This window comes from Fusarium tjaetaba (assembly GCF_013396195.1).
Source record: "Fusarium tjaetaba strain NRRL 66243 chromosome Unknown NRRL66243_c0000058, whole genome shotgun sequence".
NCBI classification, from domain to species: Eukaryota; Fungi; Ascomycota; class Sordariomycetes; order Hypocreales; family Nectriaceae; genus Fusarium; species Fusarium tjaetaba.
Window position 1 is genome coordinate 71,269 of NW_023501254.1, and position 19,940 is coordinate 91,208.

General features: G+C 49.5%; 6 protein-coding genes across 6 annotated transcripts; 2 read left to right on the forward strand and 4 right to left on the reverse strand.

The window, feature by feature from the left end:
* Positions 1-2,987: 2,987 nt before the first annotated feature.
* FTJAE_2799 (uncharacterized protein) lies at positions 2,988-5,634 on the forward strand (the record flags this gene model as incomplete). The annotated part of the gene is made up of 3 exons (XM_037349029.1): positions 2,988-4,347; positions 4,400-4,756; positions 4,817-5,634. The coding sequence occupies 3 exons, from the start codon at positions 2,988-2,990 to the stop codon at positions 5,632-5,634; spliced, it is 2,535 nt and encodes an 844-aa protein (XP_037210078.1).
* A 476-nt stretch (positions 5,635-6,110) lies between these two features.
* FTJAE_2800 (DUF718 domain protein) lies at positions 6,111-6,532 on the reverse strand (the record flags this gene model as incomplete). The annotated part of the gene is made up of 2 exons (XM_037349032.1): positions 6,111-6,337; positions 6,400-6,532. 2 exons carry the CDS (start codon positions 6,530-6,532, stop codon positions 6,111-6,113), a joined length of 360 nt encoding a protein of 119 aa, XP_037210079.1.
* Positions 6,533-7,297: 765 nt separating this feature from the next.
* On the reverse strand, positions 7,298-8,368 carry FTJAE_2801 (uncharacterized protein; the record flags this gene model as incomplete). Its single annotated transcript, XM_037349033.1, has 2 exons — positions 7,298-7,490; positions 7,539-8,368. 2 exons carry the CDS (start codon positions 8,366-8,368, stop codon positions 7,298-7,300), a joined length of 1,023 nt encoding a protein of 340 aa, XP_037210080.1.
* A 1,090-nt stretch (positions 8,369-9,458) lies between these two features.
* On the reverse strand, positions 9,459-13,771 carry FTJAE_2802 (extracellular alpha-1 4-glucan glucosidase; the record flags this gene model as incomplete). Its single annotated transcript, XM_037349034.1, has 3 exons — positions 9,459-9,775; positions 9,824-13,483; positions 13,534-13,771. The coding sequence occupies 3 exons, from the start codon at positions 13,769-13,771 to the stop codon at positions 9,459-9,461; spliced, it is 4,215 nt and encodes a 1,404-aa protein (XP_037210081.1).
* A 2,207-nt stretch (positions 13,772-15,978) lies between these two features.
* FTJAE_2803 (uncharacterized protein) lies at positions 15,979-17,263 on the reverse strand (the record flags this gene model as incomplete). Its single annotated transcript, XM_037349035.1, has 7 exons — positions 15,979-16,073; positions 16,126-16,196; positions 16,277-16,350; positions 16,403-16,434; positions 16,483-16,948; positions 17,012-17,087; positions 17,163-17,263. 7 exons carry the CDS (start codon positions 17,261-17,263, stop codon positions 15,979-15,981), a joined length of 915 nt encoding a protein of 304 aa, XP_037210082.1.
* Positions 17,264-18,141: 878 nt separating this feature from the next.
* Positions 18,142-19,395, forward strand: FTJAE_2804 (uncharacterized protein; the record flags this gene model as incomplete). Its single annotated transcript, XM_037349036.1, has 2 exons — positions 18,142-19,094; positions 19,182-19,395. 2 exons carry the CDS (start codon positions 18,142-18,144, stop codon positions 19,393-19,395), a joined length of 1,167 nt encoding a protein of 388 aa, XP_037210083.1.
* Positions 19,396-19,940: the final 545 nt, after the last annotated feature.

The following is a 19,940-nucleotide window of genomic DNA, read 5'->3' on the forward strand; positions in this document are numbered from 1 at the left end:
TTGACCAAACGGAGCAACTGTCGCACAGCGGGAAATGCTGTCCTTTATGCCCGGGCACGGAATCGATCGAAGCTAGATCTTGAAAGGTGAAACAGCACCTCGACTCAAATGCAGCCGACACAAGTCAACCTCCAGGGCCCCTTGTGAGTTATCGTAAGATGCGGACACGATAACAGTTGGAGCGTCGCATATGCTAGTAGTAACTCTGTTAGATGCTCCGACGGTTCCGAGCGAGTTCTGTATCAGAGTTAAGAAGCGCAGGCTAAACTCGCAAAATGTCATGTTGTTCAGGCTCAAGTTGGCGGACGGACTGGTCACTGTTGGTGATATGTATGAAGAAATTAAAGGCCATGAACTCAATTGGTATGAAATCGCGCATGACCGTGGCTAGTGCATCAAACAAATTGAATCTCATTAAGCATCAAACGACGGACGCTACTCAATGTGATCGTCTAATGTCCGAGGCAGAAGCCTTACCGTACACTACCTAATGGGGAAGTCCATCTAATCGAGCCCACGCGAGTTAGCTTCATCTGTAGCGTGACGTGGGCTGTTTATTTCGGTTGTGTCAATTGACATTAATCAAATCATCGTGAATATTTGTTCAGCTTCTCGGTGCAAGGCTGAGCGCACAAAGCTCGGCCTGTCAAAGGCGGAGGAAACAAATAAGATTACTTCCGAACTGATGGAGTCACATTAAATTGCTCTCGACAGAACAAAAGAAAATAAAGATTGATAAGAGTATGGGACACATTCTGAGACATTCAACGGCCCCCAGAAGAGGAGCGTGAACCCTGGAAATTATCTGACAAAAGATGGATCTCGTCTTATGTTGGTCTTGGTGTTGAGAAAATGGCACTCACAGACCAGATACAGACTGACTGTATGTAGGAGAGACGGCAGCTCAAAAAGTCAAAAAGGTGGCTTGCACGCTGTGACTAGGGCCCGAGCTGCAGGAACAGAGCACGCTAGTGTTTCTGCTAAACTTGAGAAGCTAGGCCGTTGCAAAGGATCCCCTCCCCTAACTTACCTTGGGTTAGCAGCTGGCTGGGCTTGGCTTCTAGGGGTTTTCGACAGACGAGGCTCTAGCATGATTGGTGGGACTCACACTTCAGACGGACGAGCAGCCAGTGGGAGAACAGTGGCTTGTCTCCCGTGCATTTATGGGGAAAAACGGCCAACCCAACGGCCAGATGCGCCCCTTTGAGAGGTCATGACCGCTGCCCCTTCATCTCTGATTCTCTGATGTCTGCTGTTCATGTTGCGCTCCGTGTGAGTGAATCTGATTCTTGAATGGCGTTTGTGAAGGAGAGCAGGGTGGTCCCATGTTGGAATAATGGCGATCCTGCAGCAAGATGCTATCGTGATGGGGCTTGTTCACCCGTAATAACTGGATCAATCGAGTGAGTGTTTGCGTTGTCTCTGTGCCTCTCCCGTGCTCCCGGAATAGCCCTGTTTCGCAAGTGAGTGAGGTTTGGGTGCTTGCTCAACTTCAAGGGTCCCCCGAAAGCCTCACCAGTCTACTAATGTACCCGGGGCTTGGGTCGTCCTCTCAGTTCCATTTCCTCTCTTCTCCCCTCGCTTCGCCTCGCTTTTGTTCCTCCTCTCCATCCTCGCCCGCACACTTTGTGCCTACCTATTGTACTGTACCGGTACCTACAAGCCTGCTTCGACCCAAGCTGTCGTAGTCTGCGCCTCGTTACATTCATTCGTTACTGCTTTCGATTCTTCTCCAACTGTGCCTCTCTTGTGCACCTTTTTTTTCTTCTTCTTCTTCACCTCTTCTCCTTTACTATTGTGTTTTTTTAACGGGTCTGTCTAGAAGATAATCAGACCAACTTTATTCTTCTTACTCTTCTTGTTGCTTGATACCTTAATTTTGACAATTAAATACCTAAGGGACCACAGAGAGATAAGATAATCAGGTTCAAGAAAAGAAACAAGAGCAAGAGCTGGGAAATCAAACGCCTCACCACGCCTTCCTCCTCAACAAACAATTGGTGCCTCATCGATCTGGCCTGAGCTTCTATTCTTCTATAGGATCTCCTTTCACCACTCACAACCATTATCGTCTCATCACCCGGAGCATCCTCAAACCATCGAGACGCAGCTTTGAAACGCGATTCGTCCAGAGCCATCTCCTCGGTGACACGCCGCCTCGTCTCACGACGTCGGCATCGACTTTGGCCTTCGCCCACTGGTTCTCGATTCCGACTCGAATTTTCGTCCCCATCTGCTGTGCTGCTCTACTACGGAACCGATCCCTTCCATCATTTTAGTCGTTGATTGCGAGCCCCTGTGACGTTGACTCGATTTGTTCGCGCCCAAACGATCTCATGAGGTCGTGACCTTCTTTCGCTTCTTCGGTATGTTTTCCCTTTCGTTGTTACAAAATCTTGAGATGGCCTGGACGTCATCTTGATTGTTTCACTTCAATCTTTCGCATCTTCCTCCACCCATATCCCCTTGTAATACTAACACTTCTCTTCAGACTATTTTTCATTTGCATTGCTTGCAGCGCCTGCGAGGTCTGGATTACCGTGCAACAATCTCTCATTTTTGGGTCGATCCGTCTTATTTTCTCTCACGTTTCTCTTCTATTCAATCTTCATCCTGACTATTTTTACTTCGCTTATCACATTTCTCGTAAACTCGACGTAGCCTGTGGCTGTACGACCCGATCGAGTCCAAGAGAGGTCAGCTTTTTATGTTGCAGCACCCCAAACAATTCGTACCCAGACTGCTTTGTCCATATACGAACGGTGTGCCAGTGATTCCCCGCAAGGTCGATTCAAGCGCTGCAGGTCATCGGATACTCGCATTATTTCATCACTTCGGTTCTTCGCAACTTCGCGGCTTCCTACATACAGTTGAACTGCATATAGGGGCTCGCTCCTGGATTCCTAACCGTGTTACGCTGTTGGTTTGGATGAACTCTCGACTTGGCATAAAGGAACCAAATGAGTCAGATGTATGATGGAAGAGGGATGGACTCAGCACCCGCATCTGGATCTGTAAGGAGAGCACGCGAGATGGCGCAAGGTGGATATCCGCGACAGCAGCCTCTGTACTCAGACAACATGGATGACAGCCCGCCTGGCGAACTGAGGGCTCCTCCTCGTCGTCCCATGGGAGGACACCCCTCCTCGCAATCAAGGCTTCCGAAACCCAAGGCTGCGCCTGCCATTGATTATAGAAGTGGAAATCCTGGTGTTGCCATATCTCGACCACAGCAAGTTCCACAATGGCCTCTACCCGGCCCCCCGATGGCCGCTATGAATTCGCCCGACCCCGAACCATATCGACCACCACCCGGACGACCGACTCAGGCCCCTCAACGACCACCCCGACCCAGCCAAGTTCCTTCTTTGCTGGATCAGTCTCGACTCCAAGAACCAACCCCAGTGTTTCTCACACCCGAGTCTGACGACTATCACTCTTCCGTTCCGCCTTCTCCATCCTCCCGAATGACAACCTCTAGTCTTGGATCGCTCCCTGACTTCCCTGAGCCTAATCAATCGACATCTGCAGATTCTAATAGAAGAAGTGTCAATCTGGGCCCCCCCAGAGCGAGCGCTAATCTAGGACCTCCCCCGTCATCTCGCAGGGGCGCATCATCCTTCTACTCACACGCTTCTTTTGTCTCGCCGATTCCCGAAGAGAGTCTCAATTCGAGATCACACGGTTCTTACGCCTCAAGCGCGGCTATGCCTGAAAGCTGGCCAGCAGGTTCTCGGGCAGTCAGTCCCTCGTATTACGATGAGACAGACAACAAGAGCCAGGATTCCGCCTATGACGAGTTTCATGATGAGAGCAAGCTGGTCCGCAGTGCAAGCATCGGCAAGAGAGGAAAGCCCTCAATTGTTACTACCAAATCATTCATTATGGAGCCCAATCACCGCCCTGCACCATCGCCGGTTCAGCCTTTCGACTCGGGAACCGGCTATATTGATGCTTCAACAAGCTCTTCTAACACCCTTCCTCTGGCGAAGACGTCGGCACCTTCGCAAAACCCTCATGACAGCCTTAGCCCCGACGCTATCCTGGGTGCATATGCTGCTGCCAGCGCCACCAACTTATCAGAAGTACAAGCTCCAGCGCCAACACCTTCCCCTCAGCCTTACAGTCGACTTTCGGCTATTCGACGACCCCCAAAGCTGGACATTGAGGCAGTGCGAAGGGCTGAGGAGAGAGGCAGTATCACCAGCTTGCCTGATTTGATCCGACGTGCAACTCGCCTTGCTACCATGATTGATTCTGGCAAAAGACCAGCGAGCCGATTCGACAACTTGAATGACTTCTTTGACGACAAGGGGCAGACTCGAGGGGGTGACAAAGAAAACTCAGGTAAGAAGATCTGCTTTAGGATATGGTGTTTTGATGAACTTACCTGTCCTAGGGCTATCGGATATGCTGGCAGCATTCCCTCCTCCCGCACAACAACCAGAGCGACAGAACCGTGGATCCTGGTTTCGGACGACATCTTGGCCCTTAGCACCGACACGTCAGGGTGATGTTCCTTCACGATCTGGCCTTCGCGAGATGACGCCTTCGGATGAAGGCCAGGGCAAGCGACGTCGGCGCTGCTGCGGTCTGCCTGTGTGGGCGTTTGTCCTCTTACTACTTTTGCTTGTTGGCATAATTCTGGCCGCTGTCCTTGTCCCATTGGAATTTTTTGTCTTTAAGAACTTGGGCAATGATGAAAAGCCAAAGTCTGCCCTTGCTCAATGCCAAGAATCATTAAAGTGCCAGAATGGTGGAACAAATATCATGTCGCAGGGTACATGTTCATGCATTTGCACAAATGGTTTTACAGGCTCCGACTGCAGCGCAGGTGGCTCCGATGGTTGCACGACTACGGACTTGGGCAACGACCTGAACAACGTGACGCTCGGCAAAAGTATCCCACGCCTTATCGAGAACAGCCAGAAAAACTTTTCTATCCCTCTATCCGGCACTGCCATCATGGCGAAGATCAATGCTGCAGAGCTGTCCTGTATTGCCCAGAACTCCCTGGTTACTTTTGATGGCGCTGCAGCACGCAAAAGGACTTTGCTCGACAGCCTGGCTCTCCAGTTCAAGCGAGAGGTCGCTGCACCGACTCTAGTTGCCCGTGTACCCGAAACTGCCCCTGCCGTCGTCGTGTCCTCCGAAACCGCCGCGCCTACTACGCTGGTGGTTGACGAGGGAAGCCCCGAAAACGCGCCAACCTCAACAAGTGACGCTGGCAATGTTGCACAGACCTCAGCGGCAGCAGACCCATCGCAGACACAGGACCCGATGACCAAGTTCAAGATCACAAACGAGGTCCTCGACTTTGCGCGTATTGCCGTCCTCTATGTGTTGCAGGAGGAGGACGTGGACAGTGCCGAAGACGCCCAATCTAGCCTTGCACAATTCTTTGCCAAGGCTCGTAAAGAAGCAGGTGTTTTGGTAAAAGAAGCAGGCAATGTCAGTATTGGAGACAAGGAATCGGTTGACTTGTTGAGGTACAAGATCAGTATCGGATCCAAGACAATAGGGGGAAACGTGAAGCGCCATGTGCTATCTCCAATGGCTGCTCTCACCCACCCGTCTCTTCGACATAGAGCAGTCCATGGTCCAAGGCGAAGCAGAGTAGCGAGGTTCAGGTGATCCAGGAGTCAAGAGTAGACACTGTATATAAGGCATGAACATAGGTAAATATGCATTTCGCAATGATGGCGTCGGTCTAGTGCGTTCGTTTCGTTATTTGCTTCAGTTCAGCTTCGCCAGGGCCGGGCCATGGATGGTAATGAGCGTGGGATAAAGTAACGGGACTGATGAAGAAGAAGACGGGAAAAGAAAAGAAAAGAAACAAAGGAGGAAGAATTTTGCATAGGCATCTCGGAGGCGCCCTTTTCATCTTATCCTATTCTATTCTACTACCCCCCCTTTTACAGTATGTAACACTCGTGAGCGAGATTAGCAAGGGGGTTGTACCAAAAGATAGACGCCTCGGGACTTGATACTCGATGCCATGAATCGTAAAGAGATTTGAATCATAAGCTCTTTATGAGTCCGGAGTGTCTGTCTGTGACTTTTCTTTGTACCACTCCTGAATTTTATGTTGCATTCTATTTCTATTTACCTTAAGGTTGATAAAAGACCTCCTCAACTGGCTTCCACCAAGAAGGCTCGCCAGCCTCAGAGCTCACTGCACCAGGCACGAGACTCTCCTGCCAAGCGTCTGTCATCTTCCACCATTCCCTCACACGGGGGTTCTTTGCCATCTTTTCCATGTCGCCACTGTAATCTGAGCCGATGTATTTGAACGAGGCGAAGAGAATGTGGCTCTGGTCATCGTAGAAAATGCTGTCTATACAAGCGATCAGTCTCTATTACAATTGCCCTGTAGATACACCTCAGGATAGGCCATACAGTCTCGAATATTGCACTCTTGGATCTGCTTGAGGACGTCGGGCCAGACTCTGGCGTGAACCTCCTTGTACTCAGCGAGGTGCTGAGGCCTCAGTTTGACGATTTGAGCGAATCGGCGAGCTGTTTGTGACATGTTGTGTTTATAAGCGGCGGACTGTACTGTGAGAGTGACAGTGAGAGTGACAGTAGTAAATTGAGACAAAACAGGACCGAAGTAGTGTAGCAACCACGGGAACAAGTAGTTAGTTATATAAGTAGCTAAACTCGGGGGTCGGGCTAGAATAGAGCGAGTCGAAACCCCGCATACAACATGATCTTTCTATCCACACTTGATGACTTTGGATCGCGGATGCTCCCCCAAAGTGGAAGCTAACTTAGAGTGTGAGCGGATAGTGCCCATTCAGGGTCCACAGCCTGTGGGGGATGTAGACTCTGGGTAGCATTACTCCGTACTACGCAGTATCTTGTGTGTAATTGGCGATCTTGGTCGCATATACCGAATACATCAAGTTCCTACAGAGTAAATCTGAGACGAGTGTATGAATGTAAGGTAATTTTTCGATATAGTTCAAGTTTAGCCAACAGTGAGTGCCTAGACCGTCCATAACTGATAAGACACCGCTGAATCTCTAAAGAAGGGACAGTAACAATTTCAAATCGTTACCAAATAAAGCCACGACGGCCGAGTCTGACGCGTACGTAGCCATCCAGTTCATAAGACATAATCCCATCCACCATACTCATAACGCCTATCCCGAGCCCGAATCCTTTAAAAAACATACAATCTTTGGTATCAATAACACACCTGCCGTAGAAGGCTGTGTTGGTAGTGTGTGTTCCCCTTTTCTATCAACCACGGCTAAAATGCGGGCAAGTACAGAGTCTCAGAAATCGACTTCTAGTTGCGTGGCTCGTACTGGGGAAGAGCCTCCTCATCGACCATAAGACCGGACTTCTCGTCTTCAACAAGCATCTCAGCGATGGTAGCCTTGTGAGCAGCACCAGGGGCAAGCTCTGACTCGGACTCGGCGGATTCGCCCTTGAACATACGGATCACGCGGAGGACCATGGCGCAAAGGAACATGGTGAAACTGAATATGTTAGTATACAAATTGAGGAATAGCAGGATATGAACTTACAATGCAACTCCGACACCGGCAGCAACACCCATAAGGACAGGGATGATAATATATGCCGTGACGTGTGTGAAAACATCACTCCACGACTGCTCGGGGGCCTTGTTGACGAGAGGACCGTGCTTGAAGTTGTCGGTAGGCTTGTTCTCGCCCTTACCATGACCGTGATGGGGCTTACGACCGTGACCATGTCCCTTACCCTTACCCTTCATTCCGTGGCAGCCCTTGCCCTTGAACTTGCCCTTGACATCCTTCCAGGTATCGTGGACCATACCCTTGGCGCGGCACCACATATCACAGTCCTCTGGTGCCTTCTCGCCATCGCCCTTGACCTCGATGCTTCCGATGATGATCTCGCCAACAGGAGCCTTGATGAGCTTTACTGTGACAGGAGGGACGCCATCGACGAAACGGTCGCCGACTTCGATGATCCTGACTTCAACATTGACAACCTCGAGATGTTGATCCTTATCGACTCCTTCAGGGCGGATAGCCAAGCCGTATCCCAGTCGTCGCATATCGCTCTTGCCGTTGGCCTTGATAACAGCAGCCGACAGGTCTCCATTCCAAGGGTCGGCGTGAGGATAGAGTTCGAAACCGTTTAATACCAGGCGACGGTCTTGAATGCCGAAATTGAGTTCGAGCTGGCTATTATGGCCACGGCACTGAAGGCAAGGGACGTCGACGACCTGGCCATAGGCGGTCTCGGGAATCTCGAAAGTGTCGACCTCGATGGGAAGAGTGCGGAAGATGCTGTCGTCCTTGTCTGAGGTCTCTGGGACGATGAGCACAGCAGCGGCGGTCGCTGCAAGGGCGAGCGGCTTGAAAAGCATGGTGTGATGGAGTTTTCGGGTGTCAGTATGTGATTGGTTGATTGGTTTGGCGATGATACGGATGATGGCGATGTTTTCTGGGATTGTTTAGTGATGTGGAATAGTTAATAAAGAAAGGATTAAAAGAGGAAAAGGATCAAGTGCAGCTGATGGTAACGTGCTTTACCTTAGGTACTCTTGAGGCGTCGGATGTCTCGGTGGCAAGGGATCCGCTTTGGGTTAAGTATCTGGAGCCGGAAGGAACGACCCCTCCTGCCGATGACGACGAATTTAACTTCACTTTTTCTTTCTTGCGCCAACGTGATTGGCTCAGCTATTTCATGCACTTTCCTGCCTCTTGCCCACTTACCGTCCACCGTTGGTCAGAAAAAGGCAATCGCAGGTCCTACCTACATACATTAGTACTTAGGTACCTGACACAATTATTCACATACCTACATCTACAACGTACACTCCCAAGATACCTCAGTAAGAGACACTTTCGTGAACTGAGTCAGCAAACTTGTCGTGTTAATCACAATCAATTTGCCGGCTTCTTTATTTAGGTGATTACATCTGTCCCTATCTCTTGGCAATACGCGTACATATTCGATTCGTAGTACTCTCTACCAGCCAAGAATACCAATGATCCACTCACATGTCTCACCTTCACATCCATCCATAGGCACCTAGGAAGTTATCTGTTATAAAGCACGCGATCAAAAAGGCCCGTACCAGATGAGTTGGTCAAAGAAAAACGATACGTATTATAATCTCGACACGATTAATACCATGAACTATATAAGTCTTGTACACACACCCGTAACGTCTGTGTTTTCAGCCAACTCATAGCAAGTCTCGTCTCGCAATACACCAAGGCTCCCTGTCCTGACTGGCCTGGTCTGACCACTGTGATCCCTGACCGGACCCTCAAGTTGCCCGAAATACCGAAACCGAAATCGAAGTCAACAAACAGGGCTGAATGAGAATAGAAATGGAGTCCATACAAGGAAAACCAACATGTCCGTAGAAAGAAATAAAATCCCCTTCATAATCAGGAAATGTTTTACAAACACAATACAAATCATGCCTTCTTCCTCCTGGGACTTACTTAGTCTTCCGACTTCAAAGCCTGTCCACGCCAGAGACCTTCCAGTTTGTCTCTGACATTCTCCCACCGCAGGCGCCAGCTGCTTCTCTTGCTCAGACCTCCATCGCCATCGCCGTCATTTTCGCCAGGGCTAAGCTCAGACGAGTTCTGATGACGATGGATTGGGGAGTCATTGCCCCATGGAAAGTTGGGATCCTCGGGGGACCTGTCTGTGGGCGTAGGATAATCGTCCCCAGCCGATCCCGATCCTTCTTCAGTCTGCGCTTTTGTGACTGTCCGCAAGGTTGTAAGCGGCTGGTAGGTGCTCGTTTCAGTATCTGATCTTGATTAGCTTGGCGATTTCACCCATCAAGAATATCACAAACCTTTTACACCAAATGTGTGAGTCATGTTCAACCAATGCACCGTGCTGCTTGTTGTGTTGCAGGTCGATGAGACGTCTTCAGTGGCTGTTACTGCCGATACGTATGACAGCGATAAGTCTGGTCGATTCGTTGCAGTCAAGCAATCGGTGCTAGCTGGAATGGCTGTATGGGTCGGGGCGTCGTACACTGATTCCGTACAGGTCGATGAGCTAGTAGACGTAGATTCACATGGAGTAGCTGTTCCCGCTGAGCCAGTCAACAAGTGTGTGCCCGTCAAAGTATCAATTCCCGAAGATGCTCTCCCAGAAGCCTGTGATAGAGTTGAGTTACCCACTGGGATTGGTGCCAAGGCGGAACTCTCAAGGCTGGTCGATATCCCCTTTGCGCTACCAGTTGTCAAGAAAGTTGTCAGTGTTCCGGAGAGCGACGATGTAACAGTGGCCAATGAGATAGTCTCTGTGCTCGTTAAGTCAGTGACCTTGGAGGTTACGTCAGCCCATGTGGAAACTGATGAATCTGTAACTGCAGCCCCAGATATTTGAGATGTTGGGGGTTCTGCCAAAGTAGTTGTAAGAGTCAATGTCGTAGTACGAGTGTATGAGGTTGGCAAGGAATCACGACTGCTTGAGCTGTTGAGGGCAGATGATGACGCGCCTGGCCCTCCCAAAGTCGTAGTGCGGAATACGGTTGTTGTACGAGTATATGAATTGGACTCTGAGGCTGCACTGCTCCTGTTGCCACTCGTGGACGGGGACGTGCTGGACTCTTCCAAAGTGGCTGTGAGGGTCACAGTTGTGGTACGAGTATAAGAGGTTGACCCCGAGGTTGCACTGCTGAGGTTGTGAGCAGAAGAGTGGGACATGCTTGGCTCTACTGAAGTAGGAGTCAAAGACTTGGTGGTGGTTCGAGTGTCCGACGTCCATTCTGAAACCTCGCTATTTACAGTCCATGTGGAGATACCTGGCTCATTCGTGAGACTCAATGTTGGCCAGCTCGTCCATGGCTCAGGATCTGGCCTCCATGAAACGATTGTCGAGAGACTGATAGTGCCCAAACTCGTCGAGTTGGAGACCGGGAAGAGTGGCTCATTTGTTCCCGAAGCAGACGTCGAAGTATCAGTCGTGGTGCCAGCCACTGTGGTGTTCGCAGTGTGATAGGTTGTCCCGACCGATGGTGAAATGGTCACACTGGAGGTTGAAAAGTCTCCCAAGGTTCCGGTAATGGTGATTCGAGGCCCTGTACCACTTGGTGGAAGGGAAGCGCCAGTTCCCGTCAATGTGGCGTTTGATGGAAGAGGGAAGGGGGCCGCGCTTGTCGATACTGTTGGGCGTGAATTGCTCTCAGATGTCGTCGAGAAAGTCGGCATAATGATAGTTGCTTTCACATCTGTGAACGTGGTGAGTGTAACGTTTAGCGAAGCGGGCGGTTGAGGAGTGACGGCAGCTGTATCGCTCAAAGTTTGAGTTCCAGAAACTAGATCAGAGCCAGTGTGGGCAGCGGTAACTGCTGTCTGGATAGTTGAGTTGGTGAACCTCTGAGCGCTGTTAGTCGTGTTCCACGACGCAGAGGCCCCTGAAGTAATTATAGACGGCGACCCATCCCCATTACTTGAAGGATATGTTTCACTGGCCGTAATGGTAGTCGAGTTGGTATAAGGAGCAGTGCTATTGAACCCAGCTGTTGTCACAGAGAATGTAGCATCACTGCCTTTGGGGCCGGTGGTTTTGATAGATTCAGAGAGTGACATTGAAGATGTTTCTGACTGCCGAACCAAGCTTGTGTTGGTTGGAAAGGGGAAGTTGGTAGGCTGCTTAGATATGATGACGGTACTGATACCAGAAAAGCTGTCGAGAGAGGTCGACTGAGAACTGAATGCGCTCTTGCTGGATCCCACACTTTTAGAAAAGTTGTACCCACTAGTGGTATGGGCCACTGTGACATTGCCAGACGAGGATAGGCTTGTTGGTGCGAGACTGCTAGTGATGGTAGAAGTCATTGTTGTCTTGATCACCGTTACGTTGCCAAGTGCTGAGCCATCAGTTGGGCCTCGAGTTGACGTTGTAGACACACTGGGAGGCGTCATTGCCGTGGTAATGATCGAGAGCCAAGAGCTTGGAAAAGAAAGTGACGGAACCTCCAAAGTTGCTTCCGAAGTATGCAAAGTCGTCAGCGTCGAAGTCGGCCAGTCAAACCAGGAGTCTGTCTGAGAAGACAATGAAGTCCGTCTGATGGACATTGACGAATTGAAGCGCGAAGGGGCAGATGTGGAATACTGTGTAGAAACAGAGTTGTTCATCATACTTGAAGCGCTCTCGGTTGGAATGATACCGCCTGGGAAGACAGTAATAACCGAGCCCTCAGACACAGTAGTCACAACGAAGGACTTGGTGAATGAGTCGGAGGTCGCATTGATGGGTAGAGCTGTTGATGCAAAGAGAGTCTCCGAAGACATTTGGTTCGAGGCTGTAGCAACATTTGACTCGGAAACACCAACGCTCGCGCTAGTCACGAAGGTCGGAACTGAAGAGAAAGAAGAGCTTGTTGCTGGAGAGGTGACGTTGAGTGCAGTGTATGTCTTGCTCGTGGTAACTGTGGTGGAAAAAGAAACGGTAATAGATGCCATGATCGCCGATGAGTCTCCTGTTCCAGCCCCCGACGAGTCATCAGAAGCAACAATAGTAGGTCTTGAAATGCCAGATGAACTTGACAGAACAGAAGATGAGACAGGAACTCCAACTGTTGTAGTGAAGTAGGCAGTAGTACTAGTAGTGAAGCTCACAGTTCCATTGACAGGAATGCTCGAAGCCAGGGTGGACTTTTGAGTCGATTCTGAAATAGCTGCCTCGGTCAGAGTGCTTCTGATTGCGACAGGCTTGGTTGATTCAGTGGCCAGACTGCCCAATGTTGAGTGCGCCGCCGAATCAGTATCAGTAGCAAGACCGCCAGTAGAAAGTTCAGATGAGTTTTGCTGTGGGATGACTGTGACTGTCGTGGTTTCATCTGCAGTCATGGGGACATTCAGAGATGAAAGGCTTGATGAAATACTCATTAAAGAACTGGGTGCGACTGTCACTGTAACATTAAGCATTTTTGTTGTCGTTGTTGTCGACCCAACCTTTCTTACGCTACTCTCGAAGCGAGAAGTAAGCTCCGTTGTAGTGAAATCACCTGAAGCTTCAGCACTCGACATTGTTTGTGTGTGTGAGACACTCTCAGTGATTGCATTTGTTTCATTAAAGAAACCAGAGACTGTGGCAGATGAGGTAGAACCTGAAGGCAATGCAGTTACCGTCCCGGGTGATGAGGTGTCCGCAGAGGGATAAGTGCCAGTCAACGAAGAATTAGTACCCGAAATAGTAGAAACTTGACCAGGTGAAATTGAGGAAGTTTCAGCACCAGAAGTCTCAGTCCCAAGGAAAGAGCCCGAAGCTGTTAAGTGAACACTCGACGATGCCTCGGAGCCGGATGTACTGCCAGCCTTGGCGCTTGAACCGACAGTTATCATGGCAGTGTCGGTCTCGAGTGCTGAGGATACAGAGAGAGAGGAGCTGCCAGAAGAGACAGTATCATAGTGAGAAGAAACATTTGACTTAGATGTCACACTAGCTTGGGAAGCTCCAGTCGGAGTTTCTGTTGCAGTGGACTCCTCGAGAGTGTGATCTGACAATGTTAGATTTGAGGAGGACCTTGAGTCAGAGCGTAATACTAACGAGAAGTCAAATCAGTTGGAGCAACTGGTTCCCCAGTATAATAGGGAGGCGGTGGACCATAACCATCAGCGAGAGCGTTACCCAAGGGATTGCGAGCTTCGATGAAAGTATTGCCGCGCACATCTTTGCGAGCACCCCGATGCTGCTGGGGACCAAGCCCGGCTGCGCTCCCCAGAAGACAAGATAGCATTAGAAGCACCGATAGGACGGTGAACAAAGGAATGTTAGGTGGTCTCATGATGAAGATGTTGTAGTGCTGTTGGTTCTTTGGGTCAGCGAATACTGTTCATCCTCAAGCAAACGCAGATATTGCTTTTTGAACTCACCAGAACGATTCGGTGAACAGGGTTTATTACAGAAGTGTTTAAACGAGTGGATGAGTCGATGGTAGAATAAAGGATACAGGCAAACGAGTGATTGTCGACTCCTAGGATATTATTTTCTTGATGCTTCCTCGAGGTGATGAGAACACGAAAGCGAGACTTGTGAAGCGGAAGAAAAGAAGGGCAGAAGAAGTGAGAAGTGAGAAGTGAGAAGTGAGAAGAAAGAAGAAGAAAAGTAGTCAAGCAGTTCAAGGCATACGTAGGAGTGAGTGAATCATGAACAGCGCAAAAGATAGGAGATACAAAGCATGCTGCAACTGGCAGCAGCTGTCACAAGAATTTTGCCAGTGACAGGCAAAGGGGCACATATCTTGCACCCTTATAGGCGGAAAGTACCCTCTAATGCCAGATATTTGAGTTCACCCCTGAAAGCCTGCCACAGCATGAGCGTACAAGCTGTATTTTCAGGTCCAATGGGTTACAAGTGCTTGGATCTGTGTCATTGCGGTGGCGGCTTTTGGATATGTTTTGCTAGATTGGACCGTCGTCCGCGGTGCTCCGGTTGTTTATGATAGTATATAGCCTTCTTGGTACCCAACAGAACATGTCCGGCTGATTGCTTGCCTTCCTCCCGATGGAAGCGATCCCGGGATCCTGGACAGGCGTATAGTTCCGTCTTCTTATGACATAGAGGTAGATACAATGGAGATGAGCTTATACAGCTGTTGCCGATGCTTATTTAGTTTTCCCCTTCATCTTTTAGGACAAGAAACTTGAGTTTGGGGTTGTATTGTCGCTTGATTGCATGTAGGAAGTGTCCTTGCTACCGCCTCTGCTTCATCAGCCGGTGATTGTTTCCGCGTGCCATGTCACAGGCCATCCTTCATCTCCCATCATGTTTCTTCGAGGAAACAACACAAAAAGGATGGCTTCCAGAATTGATCTCACTTGAGTATGAGCCAGCCTATTCCTGCCGATATCCAGTGATATTCTGTACATCATATTCCAAGACATGTCGAGAATAAGCAAGTGATCATATGTTTGGGAGCTGTGCCTTTCACTCTAGTGAAGAAACTCGCTGGCTCGTCAGGTCACACATGACCTGTATCAAATTAACCCTCGTACGGCCGTATCTCGCTCTGACTCGCATTGCGGGATCTAACTTGCATTGGTAAACTGTTGATAGACGAGATCTTGGCCGCGTTAAGCGGTGGAACACAAACCACGTCGGGCCTTTGACCGTTGGGGATCAACGGCCTGGTTGTTTGAGGTTTCACAGTCTGAGGGCCAGAATCCCAGACTTTACATCATCCGTGCAGACATGGCACCAGTAACGAGCCTCGGCAACGAGGCGAGATGCAGCTTGCCGTCGGGTCGCATCAGGGGTGAAATGTTCTGTGACGCATTGAGTTTGTCTTTGTTTAGCGTCCAGGCGTATAGAAGAGCGCTAATTCTTCATCGTTTTCTTGGATGACTAGGTATGAGTGACAATGAAAACTTGGAAGATGCCGTCTCGTGGCATTGTCAGTCAAACCAAGAACAACGACAAGGGTCAAGGCTCGCAGTTGAAATTTTCTCGAAAGAGGATCAACGTTTCAAAAGGTGAAGGTGGTTCCAGTCCTGAACCTGATTGCTCTCAAGAGCAGATCTTAAGCGAAGACTCAGACATTGGCGCGTTTTCATCTTGAACAGCGAAGACTCTGAAATTCAAATAGGGGGATAGTTGCGAGGCTCACGTTGACGTGTAAAGAATGAGACAAATCGAGACGATGAAAGTTTTGCGAAAAAGAAAACTGGCACCTGAACCTAGAACTACCTAAGACATCTCTTTCGACCATTCCTTCCTTCCTGACTGATGTATCTACCTAATGGACATTCCTTCCTGCATTGGGTTTACGAAAGCGCTCGCCTGTATATAAGGTGAAGGTAGGTGCCTTAGATAGGTAGGCAGGGACTCGTGATTGCCTCATGTATCCCCCATATTTTACTAACCTTCACCCCTCAGAATTATCAGAATCAAACCCATATCGTTAATCTTGCTCTCGTGTTTCGGACACAATGTCTCGCAGATCATGGATGTTGCGTGGCTTTGAGGCTTCCTGTTGTGCGAAGACAAATGCGCTTATTCGGCCTTTTTTGCGGTTTCACGCAGAGTAGGGGCAGTTCCATCAGTCATCGAGGCATTCTTATCCTCAATATCAGCAGCCCAGAGGGCAGCTCCAACTTGTTGACGTTAGCTTGGCGTAATGCGAGCTCGCTTCAGACTTACCTGTGTTACTGAATGTGAAAAACATGGAAGCAACAGGAATCATCTCGAGAAGAGTGGCAACTAGTCCGAATCTTTTACAAATTTCAGTTAGCTAAATTTGGCTCATTTGTGCTACCAGCGGTCAACCAGGAAGCAAATTATAAATACGTACGCCGTGTAGGGGCCAACATTCTTGGTAAGCCAATCCTCTCTCTTGGGCTGCGTCCATTTCTTCAGTTGGAAATACTAGAACGAACACTGTTAGCTCTGGTCAAACTCCAGTTGATAGACAACTTACTCGACCGTGAACTCCCTTGCCTCGAGTGCGACCTATGTGTGGTCAGTGGAGTGATATAAATATTCATGGTGCATTTTTACCTTGAATGAGGATGAAGATGACCGTACCAACAACCGGGATGGCGTTGAGAGGCAGGTACATCACATAGCGGACAATGGCCTTGGGGCTGAACTTTTCAAAGGGGCTCTTGATGATCTTGCCAAGCTTCTGCATCGGATCTGACCCAGACTTGACCTCTCGGCCCTCGCCCACGATTTGGGTAGCTCCACGGGCAAGGAGTGTACCATCAAACACATCCAGAAGGGCATCTTGAAGGAGGTAGTTGCGAGACACAAGGTTGATGATGGTGGTACTCTCATTGAGAACCAACAGAACGGCAGAGAAGGGCGCAATAGGGCCATTCACGAAAAATAGTACGGCGAGCTGTGGCAAGTATGTAAAGAAGAACATGCCACCAATGACACCGGTAGAGAGGAGGACCAGCGGACCAAGCTTGGAGATGAATGGCTTCCAAAGTGAGCGATGGGAGAGGAAGTAGAAAATTCCCTGTTCAAGACGTGTTACATTAGCAAGTGACCTCTCTGGGGGTCAAGCGGGGAGATACTGTACCTTGATCGGGTAGAGGTAGGATCGGCTCTTGGCAGCGCTGGCGACATGCTCTCGAGCCTGGGCATAGTCCTCCTTACTAGTGATGTTGTCAGCTCCGAGAAGAAGAAAAAAAAAAGAGAGAGAGAGAGAATCAATGTAATTTTATACGTACAAGACTTCTTGAGCTTTCCCTCCAACAGAGTCAACCACTCTGTTGCGCTTGGCGGGTTCCTGCTGGTGATCAGCTCCCGAAGCTTCAGCTGTGTCGGCCATGGTAGTTTGTCGAATGCGAAAGTCGGGTTAAGTTTGCGATTCTGGTGATCGTGTACAGAAACGAATCGTTATAAGAGCACTTTTGTTGTCAAGTGAAAAAAGAGGTGATATGGTTCGCTTTGTTTATGACACTGCGAGGTTGGCAATCACAAGCTTGACATTCCACCCTAAACCATGGAAGCTGAAGGGAGAGAAGCTCTAATCGATGTCGTCATTGGCACCTCAAAGCCCTACGAGTGGGGCTACCTTAAATCGTCACAGGCTTCTACGTAACCCCAGTGACGATGATGTGTATGTTACGCTTTTTGACAACTTCTGATATAAGAGTTCCATCACTTATATTCAGATGGTATGCAGTACTTCTGCCAAGTGATTCTCTCTCCTCTTCTCAAGAACGACCTATTAACCCTGTAACCCCGCCTCCAACGTCACATCAACGCCTCGCCGGAAGAAATGTCCCAGAGGACCCACCTCTGCCGGGAGCTCATGACCCACCATCGGCGTAGGGCTCCGGCTAACCCTGACGTCTGTTTGTCATGAGCCGTATATAGTAAGCGATCAACCTTGGAACAAGGCAGGCCTGTTTCAAACCTGGCCTTTGAGCCTATTATAATCTCTTTTGTCGTGTCTAGAGAGCCTATTCTTTTGTACATTGGTGGTATGTTCTGTCGCGTGAGCCTCGTCTTTTGCCCCTCCTCCAATTACATGGTAACGTGTTGCTGATCATCCCCAAAAGATGAAAGGTATGCGTCACTAGGAGCGCGTGTACCAGTATAACATCATGACATTAAGGACAGCCTGATCCAGATAATGATAACGCGAACCGCTCTCGATAGCTTTACCAGGAACTCACGAATGCATATACCATCGCCGCCAACATGACTCAACGATACATCTCGAATAACTTGCCTCCCCAGAAACTCGGCTCGGATCCCAAAGAGCTCCTCACATATGCTCTTGAACTCGTCGTAAGACATACGCCGCCTCGTGAGGTCTACCACGAACGCCATCTTGGCGGTCTCTTCACCGGGTACACTGGTCTTGCTTACCTGTTCCTTCAACTGTCCGAACTATATCCAGATCTGAAAATCTCTGGCCAAGACTTGATATCTTGGGCGAAACGCTACCTGGAAGGAGACCGTGGAAAGTTGGTCCTAGAGAAGGGCAACTGCGGCATATCGTCCGAGAAACTATCATTCGAAGCAGTAAGAGCGTGCATAACCAAGGAGGAGGATCACTTGATAACCTTCCTGAGCAATATACCAATACTTCTTGGTCCCTATACGAGCCCCCAGGACGATGCTTTTCCATCAGAGATACCCTATGGGCGGGCAGGTGCATTATACATGTTGCGTATGGTGAAACACTGGGTTCCTAAGAGTGAGAGTCTCGTTGAATCTCCGATCAAGAGACTTACAGAGCGTATTATGGCCACCGATGACGACGGCAGGGGTAATTGGGAGTGGCATGGGAAGAGGTACTTTGGAGCAGCTCATGGTGACATAGGTATCATCACCCAGCTTGTTCTTTCAAACCCATCACTCGCTCCACTACTTGCACGACGCGTGGAAAAGCTTCTCGAGCTTCAGGGTCCCGACGGGAATTGGCCGTCAAGCCTGCGGAGCCTCAAGGAGGGCAAAGGCGCAAGTCTCATTCAGTGGTGCCATGGTGCCCCTGGTTTCTTGTATTCGCTGACGTCCCTGCGCCCGTATTTCCCTGACTTGCAAGATCGCATCGACTCAGCCATCGAGAAAGGTCAGAGCATAACCTGGAGGCATGGCCTTCTCACCAAGGAGCCGTGCTTGTGCCATGGAATTTTTGGAAACGCATTGTACGTTTCCCCCGTATTCAACCCCTTTCCCCTTTTCTTCACCGCGATATCCTAAGTAGACCTCGGCTGTGACTGACCTCGGAGTAGGGTGCTTCCCCGTGGACCTAATCGACAACACTTCCTTGCACTGGCCACCGCTGATGCAGTGGAGAAAGTGCGCCGACACGATCCAAATTTATTCGAATCTGCATCTTATGGCCACAAAGCCGCAGTCCTCATGAACTATCTGCCGAGTGCCGCGTGGACATGGGCTGTTTGCAAACAAGAGCATCCCCGGCTTATCATGTACAATGATGTGTAATGCATCAAGTAGTTTGGTGGTTTGATACTTCTTCATAGGTACATGACTGTTGTTGCAGCTTGGTGTTTCAAGAGCGGTATCATGTGGACAAAGATGTCTCTTCCATGTTGCATCCACCTTTCCTTAATGAATTGATGCGATATGTTTGATCCGAAATGGACGTGGGATGCGACTGTCAGTCGTGATCAAAGTGGGTGCTTAACCGAGGATATACTGGTAAGGACTCTGGAATACCACCAGACTTTCACAAGCTCGGTCATTAGAATCCTGGTTTACAAGCCCCATAGTCTCAAGCGAGAGACAATATCTGACCTCAACCAATCTCTTGGCCAGATGAGGATGCAGGCGATCTCGAAGGCGAGAGACAAGAAGCCAGACAGAGCCTTGCGTGATAAGGCTTCCGGGGGTGGTTCGTGAGGAGGATCCGCACTCACGTTCCGATACGTCCACAGCATCGGACCCATAGCCCGGACGTTACTGAAGAATGATCGGAGTTGGAAGCCTTTCAGGGATGAGGCTTGTTTGAAGTTGTTCCATGGGATTTC